This window comes from Antedon bifida, chromosome 11, assembly GCF_963402885.1.
Source record: "Antedon bifida chromosome 11, ecAntBifi1.1, whole genome shotgun sequence".
In the NCBI taxonomy this organism is placed as follows: Eukaryota; Metazoa; Echinodermata; class Crinoidea; order Comatulida; family Antedonidae; genus Antedon; species Antedon bifida.
The window spans coordinates 11,881,244-11,902,867 of NC_136236.1; the positions used below are offsets into that span (position 1 = coordinate 11,881,244).

The window sequence follows — 21,624 nt, forward strand, 5'->3', positions numbered from 1 at the left end:
CTGCATGGACGGGTAAACAAACGCAAAATAAGAAATAGCATTAGTTTAAGGTTCATCTGGATATTATTCATATACTAGTGTAAATAATAGCATAATGAAGTAGGCTTACGATGTGAAGTGTAAATGGATAAGGGCGCTCAGCAGGCGTGCACATTATTGTAAGCTACAATGTAAGATTAGTATCACTGTAACAAATATGTAAGGATAATATTAAATTATTTACTATCAGCTAATATTAAGTAGGCTAATGTCTGATATATAGTGTACGTGCGTGTTTACTTGCTTGTTGCATACATTGGACTTTACAACTCAATTGCACTCAGCAGCAGGTGTGAGTCATTGATTGGAATATTATAATATTATAATAGTTGCTATAATTACAGCGAACATTAGCTTATTATGCAAATCTTACGACTACAGTAGTCTACATGTATTTCAACGTCATTTCACATATAAGATATAAACTATAATCATATAGTACCTTTTATTCAGCTGATTAAATACTACATTTGTAACGCTTTCAAACCCATCAACATATATCTGTTATGAACGTAGCCTGATCACGTTATGAACGTAGCCTGATCACGTTATGAACGTAGCCTGATCACGTTGAGTATAACAACATATATTGTAATGTCACTCTTCTCTTTATAATATATTTACTGAATCTGAACCTTGAGTACTCAAATAACCAGTTCTTATTATATCTTACTCGTTTTCAAAATTATTGAATAATAAAAATTGGTGTTTTCACATATACAATTAAAATACAGTACCGTTTATTTCAACGTTAACTAAGGATTCTAGAATACATTTTTTCAAGTTTACAGGTGGGTCATGTGAATAAACATTAATTTGTAATACTGTATGTAATTGAATATTGTTTAGCAACTAAGGGTAGTAGACAAGATATTAAGTTGGTATACATTTTGCTGGAAGCCCATTACAAGATACACAATCAAGCAAAACACTAATAATATTAAATGAATTTAAAATAATTTGATATATTTGTTGACTGAGAAGCAGTGCCACATGCAGTAGTTTGAGTGTATTACACAAACAATAATCTTAGTAACAATTTTATACTAAACACATATCTACCGTAAATAAGTACTGATCTAGATTCCATCTATAGTAAATTCTATTTAATAATAAAACAGTTTTAAAACATCTTCATGCTGTATATATCTAACATAGGTCTATTATCATTTTATATACAATACAGAATATCAAATAATATATAGTGTAAATAATTTGAGTTCACTTAATAGATATTATGTCATAACAAAAGAAGATAATCAACAAAGGATATGTAATGATTACCGATCAAATAAATTCATGTCTATCGAAAAATATATCAATTAGTAGTACTGAACAAAAAAAGAAAGACTAGAATGAAATCATTTCTTTGTTTCATCAAAGCAAGTTTCACAAACACGAACAGGTTTCTTAGAAGACGCTAAAACTGTGGTCTTGTTGGAACACTCGTTACAGAAGATACCTCCACAATTGCGACAATGATGCTGGAAGACATAAACAATGCAGATACTATTAGACATTATAATACATGGTATGTGTCATAAACACATCTAATCATTTTAATGGTTGTTATAGGCAATTTGCTACCCATTCAAAGTGGCCGCAATGAACTAAATACTATTTAAGGAGAGATAACAAAATTATTTTGTATTCGTTGAATGAAGAGAAAATGATTGACTACTTGGTACTGTATGGTCAATCATGGAGATCGTCATACACATCCTTTGTTACAATGCATATACACACATGTACATCAGACTTACTTTTCTAACTGTAACTGAGAATCCTTTGTTACAATGCATATACACACATGTACATCAGACTTACTTTTCTAACTGTAACTGAGAATCCTTTGTTACAATGCATATATACACATGTACATTAGACTTACTTTTCTAACTGTAACTGAGAATCCTTTGTTACAATGCATATACACACATGTACATCAGACTTACTTTTCTAACTGTAACTGAGAATCCTTTGTTACAATGCATATATACACATGTACATTAGACTTACTTTTCAAACTGTAACTGAGAATCCTTTGTTACAATGCATATACACATGTACATCAGACTTACTTTTCTAACTGTAACTGAGAATCCTTTGTTACAATGCATATACACATGTACATCAGACTTACTTTTCTAACTGTAACTGAGAATCCTTTGTTACAATGCATAAACACATGTACATCAGACTTACTTTTCTAACTGTAACTGAGAATCCTTTGTTACAATGCATATATACACATGTACATTAGACTTACTTTTCTAACTGTAACTGAGAATCCTTTGTTACAATGCATATATACACATGTACATTAGACTTACTTTTCTAACTGTAACTGAGAATCCTTTGTTACAATGCATATACACACATGTACATCAGACTTACTTTTCTAACTGTAACTGAGAATCATTTGTTACAATGCATATATACACATGTACATCAGACTTACTTTTCTAACTGTAACTGAGAATCCTTTGTTACAATGCATATATACACATGTACATTAGACTTACTTTTCTAACTGTAACTGAGAATCCTTTGTTACAATGCATATACACACATGTACATCAGACTTACTTTTCTAACTGTAACTGAGAATCCTTTGTTACAATTCATACAGTTTGTTGCTTCCTCATCACTAGTCCATTTTCTTCCCATTTTTTGAGTACTTATAATTTGTAAGTTCTGATTTTCTCTACCCAGTTCATGCATGGCTGCAGTTGCATCATCCAGTTTCCGTCGCATCTCCAGCTGTTTCGCCTGAAGACGTTCAACATCAGATTCACTTTTCAGACATCTACATGTTACACAAAATTATATTATTAAATCTAGTATCTGTAATATAAACAAAACTGAAAACAACATTCATGAAAAAAAAAAGAAAATATGTGAAATAGACAATGATTACCTTTCTAATAAAGCTCGCCTTTCATCTTGATTATTTTGTATCGTAGCTTCTTGAACTGTAGAGTATAAGAATGATTTTAAAGAAATAAAGAATCACTGCGTTAATATCATTGTGTTATCTCATTACAAATCTAAGATTACGACAAATACGTCACTTGCAACTCTTTTCTTACCTGCCATTACATACAGTATAAGAATGATTATAAAGAAATAAAGAATCACTGCATTAATATCATTGTGTTATCTCATTATAAATCTAAGAATATGACAAATACATCACTCTTTTTTTACCTGCCATTTCACCACGTAAATCATCATTATTCTTTTCATGTTCTTTGATGCTGATTTCTGCTTGCATTAGATCTCGTCGTAATGTTCCTAGGTTCTCATTTAGAGCTGTAATCTGAAGCTCTAAACGTTGTTCTATTTCTTCCTTTTCACACTGCAACTCTGTTCTCAATTTGGATTCAGCAGCCTTGATACAAAAATGGAAATTAAAGACATTCGAAAGGATTATCCAACAGATTATTTTATTTATAATTAGTTTATAATTTGTTTAACTGAACTAAGCTATCTCTTGCATATAAAATCTTAATCTTACAAGTTTTGTTTGAAGTGCAGCAGACTCATCTCTTAGCATAGCCTGTACTTTCTTGCTAACTTCTTTCGTTTCTGTGTGATCACCTTCACATTTTTCAAGATTTGTTTCCAAATTTTGTATAGAAGATTGTAGCTCTAGCTTTTGCTTTATTAGTAACTGTTTTGCCTCTTGAAGACTTGTAATTTCCTATCAAATTATCATCAAATAATACATTAATTATTAAAACTTTTATAACATATACTTTCACAATTAAACCCGATTATAGAGGGGGTATGTCATGGTTCATGTAATATAACAGTGTATAACAATATTATTGTAATTGAATAATAGATTAAAAACCATCAGGCTACAGAGATAAAACATGAATAGCATTGAATGTGAGTAATCAACAATATTATTGTAATTGAATGACAGATTGAAAACCATCAAGCTAGAGATAAAACATGAATATTATTGTAATTGAATAATAGATTGAAAACCATCAAGCTAGAGATAAAACATGAATATTATTGTAATTGAATAATAGATTGAAAACCATCAAGCTAGAGATAAAACATGAATAGCATTGAATGTGAGTAATCAACAATATTATTGTAATTGAATAATAGATTGAAAACCATCAAGCTAGAGAGATAAAACATGAATATTATTGAACTGTGAGTATATAGCATTACAATTTACAAAAAACATACACTGATTTGTTGCCGTCTGTCTTCTTCAGCTAACGTCTTAGTTTGACTAAGTTCTTGTTCTACGCTGGCTTTAATATTCTTAAGGTCAGTTGTTATTGACCTTTCCTCAATCAGCTGCTTCTCAAAAGATAACTAAATCAAACAAAATAGTAATTATTCAAATCATATGCTAGTATTATATGTTTGAATAGTAAATGTATGGTATAAATCAGTCAGTGGTCGTTCACCTGACAGTGGTGCTACAACTTACTTTGTCTTCTTCAACTTGCATTCTTTTATTTTCAGCCTCTTTTAGTTCCTCTTCAAGATCTCCTATCTTACCATCTAAAATGTTCTTCACCTGAAAAGAATAATGAATTGACATTATCTGTATTTAACATGCAAAACACAAATCTGTGTGCGTCAGAGTTAGGCCTGCTCACCTCTTGAAGTCCTTCCACACTGCTTCTTAGTGACGCTTCACTTCCCTGTACCTTCTCTAGTTCTTGTTCTGTTGTTAGCAGTGTTGCATGTAGGTTTTCAATATCACCTTGAAGGGCAGAACTCTTCTCATTTCCTTCCTAAATAATAAATAACCATTTGCAACCATTGAAAATAATAGAAATATTTGAGCATCCTAATTTGGACACATATCACATGGCTTAAATATCTACCTAGATAACACTCTGTAATTTCACTGTTTGAGCTTCATAATTTTGACACATATCACATGGCTTAAATATCTACCTTGATAACACTCTGTAATTTCACTGTTTGAGCTTCATAATTTTGCAGTGGAGTTGTGGCTTGGTGGTTATGATGCTTGGCTACCACTCTAAGGGTCCTGGGTTCAAGTCCCGTCACATGTCAGGATTTTTTCTAAGGACCAAATTACTCCACTCCCAAAGACTTGTAATAAGACTTTGTTTATGTCGAGCATCTTGTGTATATGTTTGTCTTGTGAACCTCTGAGGGTCCCTAATGATCAGCAATAGCTGGATGGATCACCCTCATTAAATATGGTTAAAAAAAAAAATGTTGACACATATCGCATGGCTTAAATATCTACCTTGATAACACTCTGTAATTTCACTGTTTGAGCTTCATAATTTTGACACATATCACATGGCTTAAATATCTACCTTGATAACACTCTGTAATTTCACTGTTTGAGCTTCATAATTTTGACACATATCACATGGCTTAAATATCTACCTTGATAACACTCTGTAATTTCACTGTTTGAGCTTCATAATTTTGACACATATCGCATGGCTTAAATATCTACCTTGATAACACTCTGTAATTTCACTGTTTGAGCTTCATAATTTTGACACATATCACAAGGCTTTGACACTTCTTTCTGAAGTACCTCTATCTTTCTTTGCAAGTCTTTTTGTATTTCTTCTTTACTGAAAAGTTGCTGTTGAAGTTGTTCCGCTTGATTCACCTACCAATAAATGCAAAATGTCTGTCAACTAAATTCACCTACCAATAAATGCAAAATGTCTCAACTAAATTCCTCATTCATCCTTCATTGATATAAACATTATTATTAAAGTGTAAATTATTTGAAATGGTTTGTTACCTTTTGCGCAAGACTTTGGTCTTGTGTAAATTATTTGAAATGGTTTGTTACCTTTTGCGCAAGACTTTGGTCTTGTTGTGTAAATTGTTCTTTCAACACAGCTACCTGATTTATCTCAGTTTCTAAAGATTGTTGCAACTTTACTTTTTCATTTCCTTCTTTGACAATAAGCTCTTGAAGTTCAAGTTCACTTTGTGTCTTTTCAGCTAAGATTGTCTATAAAAGAAAGATTATTTACAATTTTAAAGACTGAACAATAAAATATTCAACTGGTTGTTAAAACATGTCTCCAGCAACTGCTGTGCAACATATAACATTAACATTGTTAAAACATACCTTTGTCTCCAGCAACTGCTGTTGTACAATGGATAGGTCCTTTTGAGAAGCATTTAGCTTTTCAGTCGCAGAATTCATCAATGAAACCTACAACAAAAAAATAAAATTGACATTTCCACACAATATATATAACACTACATGTACCATTTTTCTGTTAATCTTAAATCATCGAGAGGAAAATATTAGAATTGTCTACCTTATGTTCTTCATGAGTGTGATTACTTTCTTCTAATTCTTTTTCTTTCATTTCTAATGATTCCTTTTCTTTCCTCAAGCTTGTTTGTAGTTCATCATTTTGCTGTTTTAATTTATCTGCCTTTTTGAAAAAATTGTTGAAATGAACACTTTTGAATTGTTTAATAAATGTTAATGTGCTAGTTATTTAATTTAGTTAATAGTTACCTGTTGCTGCATTTCAGATCGTGTTTCTGTGAAAGTTGTTTTAATGCCATCAAGTTCAATCTGCATTCTTTCCATGTTTGCTGTACTTTGCTCATTTAACTAAAAATACAAAAGCATTTTAATAATAATCTTCATTAAAAACCCATTACACAGTAATAACCTTGTTTTACCAATTGGTGGTAGATCATTTTTTGTTGTAAATACCTTTTTAATTTCTTTGTGAAGGGCATCATTTTCATCAACCTTACTTTGCAGAGATTCCTCTGTTAACCTTTGTTGCTCCTCAACTTTGCTTCTAGCTTCTTTCTCAGATTCAAGTTTTAAACTAACATCTGACAGATTGTTTTGAACAGTGCCAAGTTCTGACTTAGTAGCTCCTAAGGCTAACGTTACCTAATGAAAAGCACAAGTGAGAATGAACTGCATAGCGGAGATGTTTACTTTAATCAACCAATGTATTTAAAAAATGAGTACCTCTTGAAAGTTGTTAGCAAGGTCGTCATAATCCTTAGACTTTGTTGCAAGTGCTACTTGTGTTGTTTTTAGCTGGTTTTCCATTTCTCCTTTAAGAGACGATTTAGCAGTCTCAGTCGACACCAATAAATCAGCCTGAAATTAAATAGGTTGTTTTTATCTTCTTTTTAACTTATTCTGCATCCATGACATTTTTGTCACTATAACAATTGAATATTTTACCTTTTCTTGTACATCTGCTTGTAAAAGTTGGATCTTATGATCAGATGATGTTAGTTTTTCTTGAGTTTCCTTACACTTTGTAACAGCAGCAATCAATTCATCTTTCTTTTCATTTAGTTCTACAGTCATCTATAAAAATAAACACATTTTGTAGTACAACTGATAACTTATTATTTCACTGAGCAACTGATGATTCAATATAAATAAATAAAATGCACCTTATCCACCTGCTCCTGGAGTTTAACTACATCCTTTTGTCTATCTTGCAATGCATGCTGGGACGTCTTAATATGAGATTCAAGATCTGCACGCTGTGTTGCCATAGAAGCTTCAGTTGCTAAGATCAATTCATTCTAAAATAAAGTTCATAATCAAATTTATTTTAGGTAATGACTTTGTAAATCATTGAGTTCACGACATGTTTGTATTAAAGAATCCTTCTTATCCTTTCTATTATTTCCTTACCTTTGTATTTAGTTCTGCTTGAAGAGAAGATGTTTTTTCTTGAGAAGAATTAAGCTTAGTGTTTAGATCATCTAGGTTGCTTTTTGATTTTTCAATCTTGTCATTCAATTCTTCAATCAATGATTTATTCTGTAATAAAGCAACATTTTAAAAGTAACAGTACAACTAACATCCTGCATATTATGCTTGTATAACCAGTTGTATGTAAATTACTTCCTGTATATGCTAGTATAACCAGTTTAAACCTCAAGCAGTATAACAGTACAATTGTGTGTACATTACCTCCTGTATATGCTTGTGCAATTCCTCTTCTTTACTTCTCTGTTCTTCAGCCAATGTGTCTTTAGATTCATTTAACATTGTAACTTGGTCACGCAAACTACTCTGTAATTAAAATGAAATCAGTTTTACGTTTTTGAATCACGTTTTTATAATTTGGGCTGCCTGTAAAAGTGAATTAATCTTACATTGTCTGTAATTAAAATGAAATCAGTTTTACGTTTTTGAATCACGTTTTTATAATTTGGGCTGCCAGTAAAAGTGAATTAATCTTACATTGTCTTCCTTTAGTTGATTTATTGCTGTGCTAGCTCCCTCGCCTTGTTCAATCTAAAATCAAGCATTTGTTTAAATTACTTTCCAATACAAAATGATATGGCCTTTTCTTTTTACAAATTAATGTACAAATCTAACCAACCAACCAACATTCAATTAAAAAAAACACAATTTCTACCTGAAGTAGTAATTCTCTTCTTTCTTTCTCCATTTTCTCAGTATTCTGTTTCTGAACTTGTAAAGTTCCCTCTACTTCTAATAACTGCATTGTTCTTAACAATAACACATCACATTACAAACAATATTGTATATTTAGACATAGACATTTTATCAGGATCAAGAAATATAGTTTGAAACAGTGTACACATTTACTGAGTTTCAATTATTGAATGTTAACAATTTTAAAAGATTTTCAATCTAGCTTAAAAAATAGTTTTAAAACTTACTTGGCATGAATGAGACGTAAATGTTCTTCAATATTAATTTGTTTTTCTCTTAACTCTGTCTTGAGTTCATTATTATTGTTGGATTCCATCTGATATTGCTGCTGAGTTTCTACTAATTGTTGTGAAAGGTCGTCGTTACTTGATTCTTTCTCTTTTATCTGATTCTGTGCCTAAATGTAATTCACTACTGAATCAATGCAGCTCAAATTCTTAACATAACATAAATGATTTACAGTATACACAAGTGCACAACAGTACCATTGTAAAGACAATAAATTGTACAATTAAAATATAGAGGGCAGTCTTCATTCTGTGATTCTAAAGAATGTTTTCTTTCAAGCACCATTTTCTACTTGTTTTTATCACTTTATGGTGAATACAGTTAGTAACAAGATACATACTTTGGTTACTTGCAATTGTAAATTCCTAATTTCTTGGTCCTTTTCTAAAACACTCTCATTGGCTTGTTGGTCACTCTCTGCTAACTTCTGCTCCAACTTTTCAACTGCGACTTCCTTTTCTTTTATTACTCTCTGCATCTGTAAATATCAAGTTGTTTACAAAATATAAACTGACATAACTTAATTATGGTAATCCACTTATATATGAACAAACACTATATTAGTTAATACATTATGTATGAAACCAATAATTATAATAATTACTTGTTGGATGTCATCTTCAAGTTCTTTGACATTAATCATAACATCTTGTAATTGTTGTTGTTGTTGCTGTTGAGTAAACGCAGTATCTTTCTGCTGTCGTTCTAATGCCGCTTCTTTCTCCTTCACAACTATCTCCATCTTTGATACCTGTTCTTGTAATTCAATATTTCTCTGGTTGTTAACTTGCATTTGTTCTTGAATTTGTTGACTTCCAGTACTTGTTACACTCAAACTATTTTTCAACCTATTCAAATAAGTAATACATTCTTTTAAATATGTTAGTTGACTTCCCGTACTTGTTACACTCAAACTATTTTTCAACCTATTCAAATAAGTAATACATTCTTTTAAATATGTTAGTTGACTTCCAGTACTTGTTACACTCAAACTATTTTTCAACCTATTCAAATAAGTAATACATTCTTTCAAATATGTTTATTGAATCAGAGGATTATATAAACCAATAGTTTGTTAAAATAACTTACAGTTCTAGCTCTTCAGCCTTCGGAGCATTCATCAATAAAGATTTTGTTTTGTTAAGTTCTTCATTAAGTCTGAAAAAATTAGATTTAGAAACTATAACAAACTTGTTTAAATATAATTATATATGATGTTAATTGATATTTAGACTAATTAAATGATACATACATTGCATGCTCTGCTTGAAGTTGATCTAACTCTTTACGAAGCGCAGTTTTCTCAGATTCACTTTCTTGTGTTAAATTGTCCATCAGCATCTGAACAGACACTAATTCTTTTTTCAAGACGACTACATCATCAGCACCAGGTCTAAGTAACAGTATAATATAAAATAATTATTATCAAAGCTGTACATTACATCATCATCTCTGGTAATAATCATCAGGTTTAAATTAAGAATACAGAACAAGATATACCTTTGAAGTAGTTGTGACTCTACTGCGCGTAGCTGAGCACGGGTGTCGGTAACTTCAATCTGTTATCATAAAGCAGTAATTATTAATGTGTTTATTTTGTTTAACTCAAATTCTTATACTAAACCAACATTTAGTACTTTCATGTGACATGACATATGTAACGTATGGTGTATAAAAATGACAAGCTTCTTATTTGAGGTAATTACCAGCCTATGATAAAGATAATAAACAACTTACCTGTGATTCTCTAAGCCTTTCCTCGAGACCAATTCTACGACCTCTCTCTTCATCTACTTGCGCTTTCAGACTAGCTGTTTCTCCAGCCTATCATAAGGATAATCATAAAATCAGATTATCAATGCAAATATAAGTACAACTGCTTTAGTTAAGTAATGGTGTAATTAAGTTTAACTAACCAAGACGGCTGTTTTTTGTTCAATATTGTCTTTCTGTTGTTTTAATGAACTAGCATTCTCCATAGACTCTAACAATTGCTTCCTCAATAAAACTACCTCTGATGACACTACAAAATAAATATATCCATATAATAGTATAATGGATTCATTTAATATAACACAATTTATAAAATAAAGTACAATATGTTATTTAGAATGAGGAATTGTATAGTATTTTAAGGAAATATTGAAAGAATATAAAATACTTACATAATTCTGAATTAACACCATTTTGAGATTCACTGCCCTCACTCTGTAAATAGAAAACAAAAACACTTCATTATTGTTATTTATTTTTCATGTTATAATACTTTTTCATGACATAATTCCCTGAATAAAACTTACCACCCTTTGCTGTGTTAGTCTATCTACTTCTTTCTTAAGTTCATCAGTATACCATTTTTCTTCCTAATAATAATAATATGATTTGAAATGATAACAATGCTGTTGAGTATTTATATTAAAATGGTATGACCTTAATATAAATGATAACAATGCTGTTGATCCCAAGTAGTTATATTAAAATGGTATGACCTTAATATAAATGAGGATAATGGATGCTGTATGTCTTCACCAACAACAATACCTTTAATGTAACTTTAAGATCATCTACTTCCTGTCGTAGAGCTAGAACATCACCACCACTGAAAAAAGTTTAAATATAATTGACTCCTCTTTCAACATTGATTTTAGACATTGTGTTATAGTAGGCTGACAATTGATAACCAACCACAGTGTTTTACAGCAATGTTGAATATAATATGATTTATTTACAGTGTATTTTTAAATTAAGGTTTAGAAAAATATCTAAATTTGTCTTACCGATTCTGCTGGACGGCACAAGCAGGAAGAAAAAAAGATAATTTGTATTAGAATAATAAGACAGATTGTACTAATGTCATTGTCCTTCTTAATTGTAAAAAAATAATAATTGTTATAAATATATCTATAAATAAACTGTTGTCCAAATTCCTTATACTCTTTGATAACTAAATCATCACATACCTCTGCTACATTTCTAGCATGATCTGTTGCAGGAGGTACACCATGGACCTTCTCCCAGTGAGACTGTAAATCCTCTGCAGATGTTAATGCAGTCATACATTGTGGACATATAAACCCCTATAAGAAAACAATGCTTGATAAACACACAGATTTAGAGATTTACAGCTATAAAAAAACATGCTAAAATAAAAAATGAATAACCATGCTCAATATATAGTAAATAAAAGAAGCCCATTGCCAACAATAACTACTTTTAAAGTTTCTCAATATGCTTTCAGTTTGGTAGTAAATTGTTTAAATGATGCATACACCTTTAATCTACTTAATGCAAGTAAACTCAATTTATCTATAAACACTAAAAGATATGTGTTGAAATTATGCAATACTCAAAACAATAATGTTGTCTGAAGTAAAAGAGAGAAATATACAAAAAAAACAAAGTAAAAAAAGTAAATTAAAACACACCTCAGCTGCCTGAAATTATAGGGAAAAAAATATGTAGAATTAAAATGAATTCATTCATAGAATCCTAACTAAATCTTAGTTTCTAATGAAATCCCAATGATGTAAAGTTTAATCAAATGGTCAATAAATGATATTATACTGTAATCAATAAAACAGTTAGTTTCCCAAAAACACAATTTAAACAAACACTAGTACATTTACAACTCAATCTATTTTCAATAAAATTTGTTTGAATATATAAAAGTAGTGGTTAGTAAAGTAGAACCATTACAATTAGTAAAAGCTGTATGTAGTAGCGCCTTCTATACCTTAGTTGAATCTTGGTTTGTTGTAGAATCATGATCTCTCTGCCAGTGTGTCTCCAACTCTTCTGCTGACTTCATCGATATCATACATTGTGGACAGATAAAACCCTGTGTGATGATGCCAAATTAGACATGTATGATGTAGGGCCTAGATGTATATGATGACCACATATGAAATACATTTTGAACATGATAATCAAATTTAGAATATACCACATACTCTTTCAATATATTTATTATTATACTACTACTACTGTACTACTAAACATTAAAATGATTGTAATGAATGAATGGACAAACATTATGAATTACTTAATAATAATATTAATAATTTACTTACAGAGACATCATGTACCGATGTTGATTGGTTAGATTGGGATTCTTGTCTGGACTGTAAAGCGAGCATAACAAAACTTTAGCAGTGTTTTAGTATAGATAATCTTATTCTTAGGCCTAGCTAGTAGGACTCTCACAGATATACAGCCAGGATATCCCTGGCAGACCACCAGCAGCAGAGCCAGCAGAGAGGGCCTCCTCCCTACTCCAAGTCTAGCTAGGCCTAGACTAGAGTAGGCCTGGGCCTAGCCTAGCTAGGCCTAGTAGGTTTTAATACCTTCTTTATAGAACAAACGATTTCAAATTAATAAAAAACTTACGCTGTCTACGGTATCTTTCGTCTTTTTTCGTAGTCTACGAAAAGCTTCCATTATTTTAATTTAACATTGAAAATAAATGTATTATTTTTCGGGAGTATGTCTACGTCGTACGTACGGCCGGGTCATAGGTGAGTCGAGTCGAGCTCGCACTTTTCACATGTAGCGCCCTCATAAAAAAATTATATTAATCTATAAGATCTTTGTATTAATGACAAAAACCGCCCTCTATAATGTGTTGGCTTGCCGACAGTAAACTACGTCATCGGGATGTAAACAACGTGAAGGTTCCAAATTCAGTTTTTATTTTGCTGTAAACTTGATGGAATTATTCGGATTTATTTTTAAATTTAAGATCTGGATGTTTATTGAAATACTTAGTTATACATAAGCATATTTCAACTAGTTATTTATATCGCAAAAAGCGATAATAATGGGCGGAAATGCAAGTCAACCAACGGCACCTACAACTGGTCCAACGTCAATAGGAAGAGATCCTATAGATTCAGCAGATGATAGAGTTGCACGACTTGCTCGAGTAATGACATCAAAACCAAAGCAAAATAAACGTAGACATGACCATCCATTTTGGGATGTTGAAGAGGATACAGATTACGATGGTTATGAGGTACCACATCATTAATTACAATAGTATTCATTACATGGATTAAAACAAACTTAATATAAAATTAAATAGGCCTATCCCATTTAATATCATTATTCATAAAAACATACTTGTATTGTAAAAAGTTTAATTTCAAATGATGTTTCTATTTAGGAGAGTATTTACATCCTGAAGCAGTTGTACAAGCGAATGGATCCAAGTGTTATGAAGACATTGGGTGATGCAAAAGGTGATGTCAAATTATCTTTGAAATACGATGTAAGACGTCAACTTCTTTTGGTTAAAGTGGTTTCAGCAAGAGACTTAAGTGCAAAAGACTTAAGAGGAAAAGCCTCAGATCCTTACATAAAGGTTTGTATAGTGACTTCTGCTGGTGGTAATAATTTCTAGTTTTTAAATGTTTTTTCCAGAACTAATATTTGTACAAATGATTCCATTTAGCTTGATGTGATTCCCGATAGTTACTCAGATGGTGCCAAGTCAACTTCAGTTGTGACAAAAAGTCTAAGTCCAACGTACAACGAGATCTTAACGTTTAAAGTGTTACCAGAAGACTTAAGTGATACACAGTTGAGGGCGCAGGTGATGAGTCATGACCCCATGGGGAAGGACGATTTTATGGGAGAAAAGATCATTTCATTGGCCGACACAGACTTGTCTAAAGTATCTACCGAGTGGTACACACTACAAGCAGAGGTACAGTATTGGGCGTAGTCCAAAACATAAATTTATACAAATCAAACATACAATATAAATTCTGTTATCAAATAGACTGCACATTCACTTTACAGTTTAATTGTTAATTTACAGACTGATTTGGACATTAAAGGAGAACTTGAGATAGGTTTGCAGTTTCAACTGCCAGATACACTTCACGTTAGCATAATAGGAGCAAGTCAGCTAGTCTGTCGTGATCCAGATAAATTACCATGCCCTTACGTAAAGGTCATCATACCTGGAGTAGCAAAAGTTGAACAGACAAAGGTACCGTAATTGTGCTTTTATTCACTACACATACATACTATTTATTGGGGAGCCAAAATAATAAATATATTACAATTTAAGATGCTTTAATGGATTCCTGTTTTATAGGTTGTCAAAAACACTTTGGATCCTGTATGGAATGAGACATTTGATTTTCCAGTAGCAGAGGAAGAACTTGGTAGTAGGTAAGTAACAACCACAGCTGGCTAACCCACAGTTAAAGTGTGTTTATTTGAAGAACTTGATAGTAGGTAAGTAACAACCACAGCTGGCTAACCCACAGTTAAAGTGTGTTTATTTGAAGAACTTGGTAGTAGGTAAGTAACAACCACAGCTGGCTAACCCACAGTTAAAGTGTGTTTATTTAAAGAACTTGGTAGTAGGTAAGTAATTTACAACAGCTGGCTAACCCACAGTTAAAGTGTGTTTATTTCAAGCTGATTACAATTTTCTTTTTGTAGATATATTGTACTACATGTGCTAGACAAGGCATTTGTAGGGGAAACGGATGCTATGGGTCAAATATTTATTGACCTTTTGAACCTTGACACCAGCGTTGGCTATGCAGGTAGATTCCGCCTGGCTGACCTGGTAAGTACAATTCAATCCAAACAAGTTTAATCATTAGAAACACAATTTATAAATGCACAATCTGGCGTTTTACAGCCATATCATTTAATGTTTGTAAATTGTACAATATAAAAAATACCTATTAAATCTAATCTTAAACATTGGTTTTAATTCTGTGCAGAAAAACTCCAACAAAGTGAGGACGAAGTGGTCACAAACAGCAACAGTGCAAGAGTTCCGCGAAGCTATGTATGCACATTCAATCAATCGATATCCTAAATTGATCTTTCAAAAACACACAGGAAATAAGGTGGTAACAGTCTCTAGTAGGAAAGCTGGTTCTTCTGCAAGAATTCGTATTGTTGATGGAATGGCAATCTAGAAATCTGCCATGCAAATCAACACTAGTGAATTCACATATCCAAGATAGAAATCAACAAGGTCCATGGAATGGCTACAAGAACTTGTATATATTAAATCTAGAACATTGTAATCATGTTAATAATTTGTATTTTAATAAAGAGAAAGTGTTCTCAATTATTTTATAGTTCAACAGAAAAACAACTTATTCAACTTTCAACAAGTTTTACAAATTACAAAGAAGCTAGTTTGTGTTTACCATTGTTTTATATACAAAAGAAATCCAAATTTACAAAAAGAACACTGGTTTTATCCGCAAAAAAAACAAATGATTTGTATTTATAGTAATTACACAAGTTTGTTGACGTGAGTAAATTACGTTTGAATAGAATACCTTGTGTAAATACTTGGCTTAAAAGAATTTGTCCTCATTTCATGTATTTATCTTCTTGGGCAGCCAATATCTTAGCTGATGATTTAGCATCGTAAAACAATTCATTGATTTCTTCAATCTCTTCTTTTCCTATGACATCTTTGCCGTTGACCTTGGCCAATAGACTGGCTGGCGTCAGGAGCTGTACAGCATATCTAATAAAAAAAAGAATATAATACTAGCAACTAAATAGACTGGCTGGCGTCAGGAGCTGTACAGCATATTTGATAAAAAGAACATAATACTAGCAACTAAATAGACTGGCTGGCGTCGGGAGCTGTACAGCATATCTGATAAAAAGAACATAATACTAGCAACTAAATAGACTGGCTGGCGTCGGGAGCTGTACAGCATATCTGATAAAAAGAACATAATACTAGCAACTAAATAGACTGGCTGGCGTCGGGAGCTGTACAGCATATCTGATAAAAAGAATATAATACTAGCAACTAAATAGACTGGCTGGCGTCGGGAGCTGTACAGCATATCTGATAAAAAGAACATAATACTAGCAACTAAATAGACTGGCTGGCGTCGGGAGCTGTACAGCATATCTGATAAAAAGAACATAATACTAGAAACTAAATAGACTGGCTGGCGTCGGGACCTGTACAGTGACAGTGGTCCATAATTGAATACCCTATTCATTCATATTTGCTTGAAATGAATCAAGTTTAGTAAATAGAAACCTGAGTGTGGTCTTGGATCCTATCTCTCCCAACATCTGCAGGGGTTCATCTCCGATCCGAATCCCTTCAATCTCTGCTCTTATCTTCAAAATCTGCAAAACGAGATATTTTAAAATAACATCACCTTGTATACAACTCTACTAATAACATTAGCCTGTATACAAGCGTATAATAATATAGTTAAAATATTTCATGTACAGTATTTCTATACATTGTTCTATTTAACACTAAGCACACAAAAGATTAAATGTGGTACTTACCTGGACCATATCAACTTGTGAATATGGAAGTGTTCTAATAATAAGTACACGATCTAAGAGGTCAAGGGGCATGCCATGTGGTGCTACAATGTCCTCAGTTCCTCTTAAAGTAGAAAAACAAATGTATTTCAGATTATTTTTATATGTAATTTATACAAAGATGATTTAATGTGTAGAGATTAGTTCTGTTGGGTAGTGTGCAGTAGTTACCTGATAGGTGTTCTACCTCTATTAGTAGCAAAGATAACAATTGGTGATAGAGCTGATTCAAGAGCCTTATGCAGGTAGGTGAAACATTCTATATCAAGCAGGTGAACCTCATCAATAAACAAGACACCTGGCACAAGCTCAGCAACACCTTGATCAATGTATTTGTTGACTACTTTGTTGATTTCTTTACGTAATTTATCTGTAATCTCAGTCTTCTTGGGTTTCATTAGCTGTCCCATCATAGACATAATGTCTTGTCCACCCTATATTAAAAAATATGATGTTGACAATTTTAAATTGTTAAATAAAATGTCAGTCAATTAGTATTACATATGGTATACCTGTATGTATGGCTCAATTGTGTGCTTTACCTGTGGTCTAGCATTAGCAACATCTAAGTCATGTAATGTAACATCTTGGATCACCTCCTTCTTCTTGTGTACATCACCTTTTGGTAATGGCACATACTCTTCTGCTTCAAGATCAAATTCTGTTGCAAATGTGTCTGATCTTCCTTGTCTCTGAAAAAGTTGAAATGCAATTTATCATAATTCTAAAGGTAGAATGTTTTTCTTTATAAATTATAATTGTTTTTGTTTAAATCATAAAGATCGATCTTACTTTGACAGCTCCACTATTGGCTTCAATGTAGATGACATCACCAACTTCAACTTTCTCTTTTTGTAAACTCTCATATATTGATGGATCCAGCTTAAGTTGTTTTGTTCCCTTAGCTGTCTTTAGACCAATCACAACATGACTAACAGTTTTACCATATCCTGTCAATATTCAAACTAACTAAATATGCGATGAATGTAAATTATACCCCAATCACTAATGATTGGAGCAGACCCTTCATTTTAAAACATTAATACATTTCAATTTTTAATATTAAATAACATCCACTGAAGACAATTTTTGTTTTTCTAAATGTTTAAATACAGTACTTTATTAAACAAATTAACTAGTTATGGTATCTATATATAGACCAACCTTTAACCCAACAAAATTTAAATTATTAAGGAACTTTGTATTTTGTGACTTTGTATGATGTATTTGAAGTTTTTACCTCCCATGGGATTTTCAGTTTCACATGGCTTCAACTCTGTAACTTCCCCTTCATAAACTTCTTTCATTTCTTTGATTCTTAAACCTGTATAAAAATAAAGCCATAGTAAATACACAATATCACTGGTCATTAGTTAATATACCATCGGGAACATTAGCTTCAGTTTAGTTGTCTTACCAATTGCTCTCCTGAAATTTTCCATGAGTACCTCAGTCTTCTTAATTTCCGTTGAGAATACTTCGCTGCCAACCATTGGACAAAATGGCACTTTGCTCCCAAGGTCTTGAGCAACAGCCAGAGCAAGGGCAGTCTTTCCTGTTCCAGGCGGACCTGCTAACAAAACTGCACGGCCAGCCATCTTCTTAGATCGAATTAATTCAACCACTACCCCAGCAGCCTAAATAACCAACATTATATGATATTTAGTGTAGACGCAATTAAGAAATAGGCCTAACTTAACTATTACTAGGCCTATCTACTCACCATTAAACGGGATCCAGTCAAGTCGCCCCATCGCAAAGTCGCCTCATACAAAGTCGCCCAATACAAAGTCGCCCCATCGCAAAGTCGCCCCAAAACAAAGTCGCCCCGGCACAGTCGCCCCATTGCAAAGTCGCCCCAACGCAAAGTCGCCCCAACGCAAAGTCGCCCCATCGCAAAGTCGCCCCATCGCAAAGTCGCCCACGGCTTTCGGTATGATTATGAAGCGCCGCCGCTAGTAGTACGCTGTAGTCGGTTGCGTTTGCTATCGATTGCGTTGTTACTTTGGTCGTATACATTATAATGTTTATCCTATTATATACATAATTTGTGTTTTAATTTTTATTTTACAGGTTTTAATGGAGTGATGTGCTTTTTAAAAATCATTAAAGAAATAGGCCTAGTCCCTTGTTTGAAAGTTCTAAAAAGATTATCCCTGATTTATAGTTTCAAAAATGTTAATTTAATATGATTTTAAAATTAGTTACCAGAGCCACAATTACGAATCTTTCTTCAACCTACGCGTGGATACCAGCTCATTTTTAGGATAATATAATAAATGTATAAATGTGTAGTAGGCCTTCGTATAGATTTACAGTAGTTAAAACAATAACAGTGTTGTAAGACAATGAGTGTTATAGGCTACTTATTGATCATTTTGCATTTATTGACAAGTTATGTGTCTTAATTTTATAATGACTTTTCAAAATAAAGAAAAAAAAAAAAATTTCATCGCCGACATGATTGTTTTACATGCAGGTATTTTAGTAAAATTTAAAACGCTACATTTTGACCATGGAAAAACCATCGTACAGTATCGTGTGCGTGTTTTTTAAAAAGGGGAATCCCCGACGGTCAGCAGAAAGACGTAGCAGCTGTGAGGAAACAGATACCAGAAGGCGCAGCTCCGATTGGTTTCAGAGAATGTTTCAGATGGCCAGTCGCCTTTTATTCAACAGCACAATGATCATTTTACTGAAGAAATTTTTTTCAACCCTTTTGGTTATAGAACATTCTAATTATCATGCCTAATAAATATCCTCATATCGGGTGTATATTTAATTTTAAATTAAACAAGACAGTGAAGAGGCACGGAATAATACGTACACGGACGTACGGCGAATACACACACGCACGTAATCATTTACGACATATAGTGGTGATATGATGCAATTTTATAATGGATATAATGATGGGATTGTCTTTCCAGGCTTAGAATCAATGTTCATTGTAATACTATGTATATAATAGTAAACTGAATGTTTATAAATAAATTGTTTTACGTAATTTGTTGCATATAAAATAAAAGACACAGACGCAGCCTACGTTTCCTATAAAATATTTCACATTTAAATAATTATGTACTGTTAAATGACATTATGCTGGATAATACTATAATCTTAAACTATGTTTACAAATTGTCATTTTTTAAGGCACACATCTTTCTCATCATACTGACCTGTAAAATAGAAACAAAAATCAATTATTAATATAGGCCTAATAATAATAATAAATATTCATCGACCAAAGTAAAAATAATCTAGATTGTATAACATCATTTTATCGGGACCAAAATTAAACGCGACCGATTTCGAACGCGACTGATATCATCGTAAAACTCCGGCGGGGTTTCCCCATCTTCAGATGGTGCGTTGTAGTGCGACAACGGCGGAGTAATTACGGGGGATTCCCTCTGTCTGGTAAGCTAGCACGTTAGTGCGACCGCGGAGTGATTAGTCGGGGTTTCCTCTCTGATTATGGGGGTGCGTGCCGATCGTGTAACCTGAGACTACATGGCGGGGCGGGGCTTCCCCTTTTATGCATACACGTTCCGTGTTATTTTGTGTATCATTGCGACATTTTACCTACGCACTTGTAAACTATTTTTTAACGTTTTGGGGCGACTTTGCGATAGGGCGACTTTGTGATGGGGCGACTTTGCGATGGGGCGACTTTGCGTTGGGGCGACTTTGCGATGGGGCGACTTTGCGATGGGGCGACTGTGTCGGGGCGACTTTGTTTTGGGGCGACTTTGCGATGGGGCGACTGTGTAAGGGGCGACTTTGTATGGGGCGACTTTGCGATGGGGCGACTTGACTAGCATCCCATTAAACGCCACCTCAATTTAATGAAGTGGCGTAAGAGGCTGGCAGGTCGTATTTTATTATTAGTAATACTAGTTCTACTTTAGATACTTAATAGTAGCATCCCTCTTCTTCTTCTTAAAAAACGTTTCTTGAATTCGAGAGTATTCTAGATAGTAGAGGTAGGCCTTAGAGCGAGGCTTTAAATACATATACCATAACCATTTGTTTCATTTGTATGCCTGTCCGCCAGGCTTATCCACATTATTACATTGGGGCTGACTTTAGCTAGCCTAGGCTAGGGTAGCCTAAACTGGGACTGGTGGTGGGCTAGGCCTCCCGGCCTGGCTAGCTATAACAAAAAAGGACTCTCGCGAGGATCGAGGAGCTTACCTCCCGCGCCATTTCTTGACCAACTAATCCTGCAGCTGTAGGTATAGCAGAACCACTTTCATCTAAACCTAGCCCTTTCACATGGCTATGTGATGCAATTCTTTGTGTTTTTGTAGTACTTTTTACTTCTTCGATCTTCATTTTTATATGTTTTTAGGTAAACAAATCGACAACAACAGGACAATTCACACATGGAGCGTAAAATGACTGCTTCTCTATTATTCGGCAAATCATAACTTTCCTAACCACATTTTTACCAAACCAAACAATTAATATTAACATACTAAAACATTAAAAATTAAAAA

At 32.9% G+C, this 21,624-nt stretch overlaps 3 protein-coding genes across 4 annotated transcripts; 1 reads left to right on the forward strand and 2 right to left on the reverse strand.

Annotated features, from left to right (window-relative positions):
* Nucleotides 1-465: 465 nt before the first annotated feature.
* On the reverse strand, nt 466-11,835 carry LOC144855197 (uncharacterized). The gene is made up of 34 exons (XM_078713009.1): nt 11,740-11,835; nt 11,557-11,588; nt 11,321-11,378; nt 11,080-11,142; nt 10,945-10,987; nt 10,696-10,802; nt 10,517-10,603; nt 10,280-10,338; nt 10,032-10,172; nt 9,869-9,937; nt 9,384-9,627; nt 9,120-9,257; nt 8,719-8,888; nt 8,451-8,544; nt 8,273-8,326; nt 8,000-8,101; nt 7,718-7,846; nt 7,471-7,605; nt 7,253-7,381; nt 7,031-7,165; nt 6,761-6,949; nt 6,557-6,655; nt 6,351-6,470; nt 6,155-6,241; nt 5,870-6,034; nt 5,519-5,680; nt 4,674-4,811; nt 4,502-4,591; nt 4,252-4,383; nt 3,560-3,745; nt 3,250-3,433; nt 2,960-3,014; nt 2,629-2,848; nt 466-1,523 (listed from the first exon to the last, which is right to left on the reverse strand). Exons 1-34 carry the CDS (start codon nt 11,833-11,835, stop codon nt 1,401-1,403), a joined length of 4,035 nt encoding a protein of 1,344 aa, XP_078569135.1. The 3' UTR covers nt 466-1,400.
* Nucleotides 11,836-13,426: 1,591 nt separating this feature from the next.
* LOC144855917 (synaptotagmin-1-like) lies at nt 13,427-15,859 on the forward strand. The gene is made up of 7 exons (XM_078713871.1): nt 13,427-13,790; nt 13,941-14,138; nt 14,229-14,483; nt 14,598-14,771; nt 14,880-14,956; nt 15,233-15,362; nt 15,523-15,859. Exons 1-7 carry the CDS (start codon nt 13,596-13,598, stop codon nt 15,721-15,723), a joined length of 1,230 nt encoding a protein of 409 aa, XP_078569997.1. The 5' UTR covers nt 13,427-13,595; the 3' UTR covers nt 15,724-15,859.
* A 76-nt stretch (nt 15,860-15,935) lies between these two features.
* Nucleotides 15,936-21,537, reverse strand: LOC144855916 (ruvB-like 1). Of its 2 annotated transcripts, none has more exons than XM_078713869.1 (9): nt 21,320-21,537; nt 18,540-18,759; nt 18,363-18,446; nt 17,915-18,072; nt 17,665-17,814; nt 17,294-17,556; nt 17,084-17,186; nt 16,824-16,915; nt 15,936-16,289 (listed from the first exon to the last, which is right to left on the reverse strand). In XM_078713869.1, exons 1-9 carry the CDS (start codon nt 21,458-21,460, stop codon nt 16,130-16,132), a joined length of 1,371 nt encoding a protein of 456 aa, XP_078569995.1. In that variant the 5' UTR covers nt 21,461-21,537; the 3' UTR covers nt 15,936-16,129. The 2 variants fall into 2 exon arrangements, with proteins under 2 accessions (XP_078569995.1, XP_078569996.1); XM_078713870.1 differs by lacking the exon at nt 15,936-16,289 and adding an exon at nt 16,380-16,688.
* Nucleotides 21,538-21,624: the final 87 nt, after the last annotated feature.

Excerpts from the sequence above, each read along its gene's own strand:
- LOC144855197 (XM_078713009.1), bottom strand. The coding sequence starts at position 11,835 with ATGACTGCATTAACATCTGCAGAGGATTTACAGTCTCACTGGGAGAAG. Across the intron at positions 4,384-4,501 it reads TGCAAGTTGAAGAAGACAAA|TTATCTTTTGAGAAGCAGCT; the intron begins GTAAGTTGTAGC and ends TGTTTGATTTAG. Across the intron at positions 1,524-2,628 it reads TCTCAGTTACAGTTAGAAAA|CATCATTGTCGCAATTGTGG; the intron begins GTAAGTCTGATG and ends TATGTCTTCCAG.
- LOC144855917 (XM_078713871.1), top strand. The coding sequence starts at position 13,596 with ATGGGCGGAAATGCAAGTCAACCAACGGCACCTACAACTGGTCCAACG. Across the intron at positions 14,139-14,228 it reads CCTCAGATCCTTACATAAAG|CTTGATGTGATTCCCGATAG; the intron begins GTTTGTATAGTG and ends GATTCCATTTAG. Across the intron at positions 15,363-15,522 it reads GATTCCGCCTGGCTGACCTG|AAAAACTCCAACAAAGTGAG; the intron begins GTAAGTACAATT and ends AATTCTGTGCAG.
- LOC144855916 (XM_078713869.1), bottom strand. The coding sequence starts at position 21,460 with ATGAAGATCGAAGAAGTAAAAAGTACTACAAAAACACAAAGAATTGCA. Across the intron at positions 18,760-21,319 it reads GTCAAGAAATGGCGCGGGAG|GCTGCTGGGGTAGTGGTTGA; the intron begins GTAAGCTCCTCG and ends TTGGTTATTTAG. Across the intron at positions 16,290-16,823 it reads GGATCCAAGACCACACTCAG|ATATGCTGTACAGCTCCTGA; the intron begins GTTTCTATTTAC and ends TTTTTTTATTAG.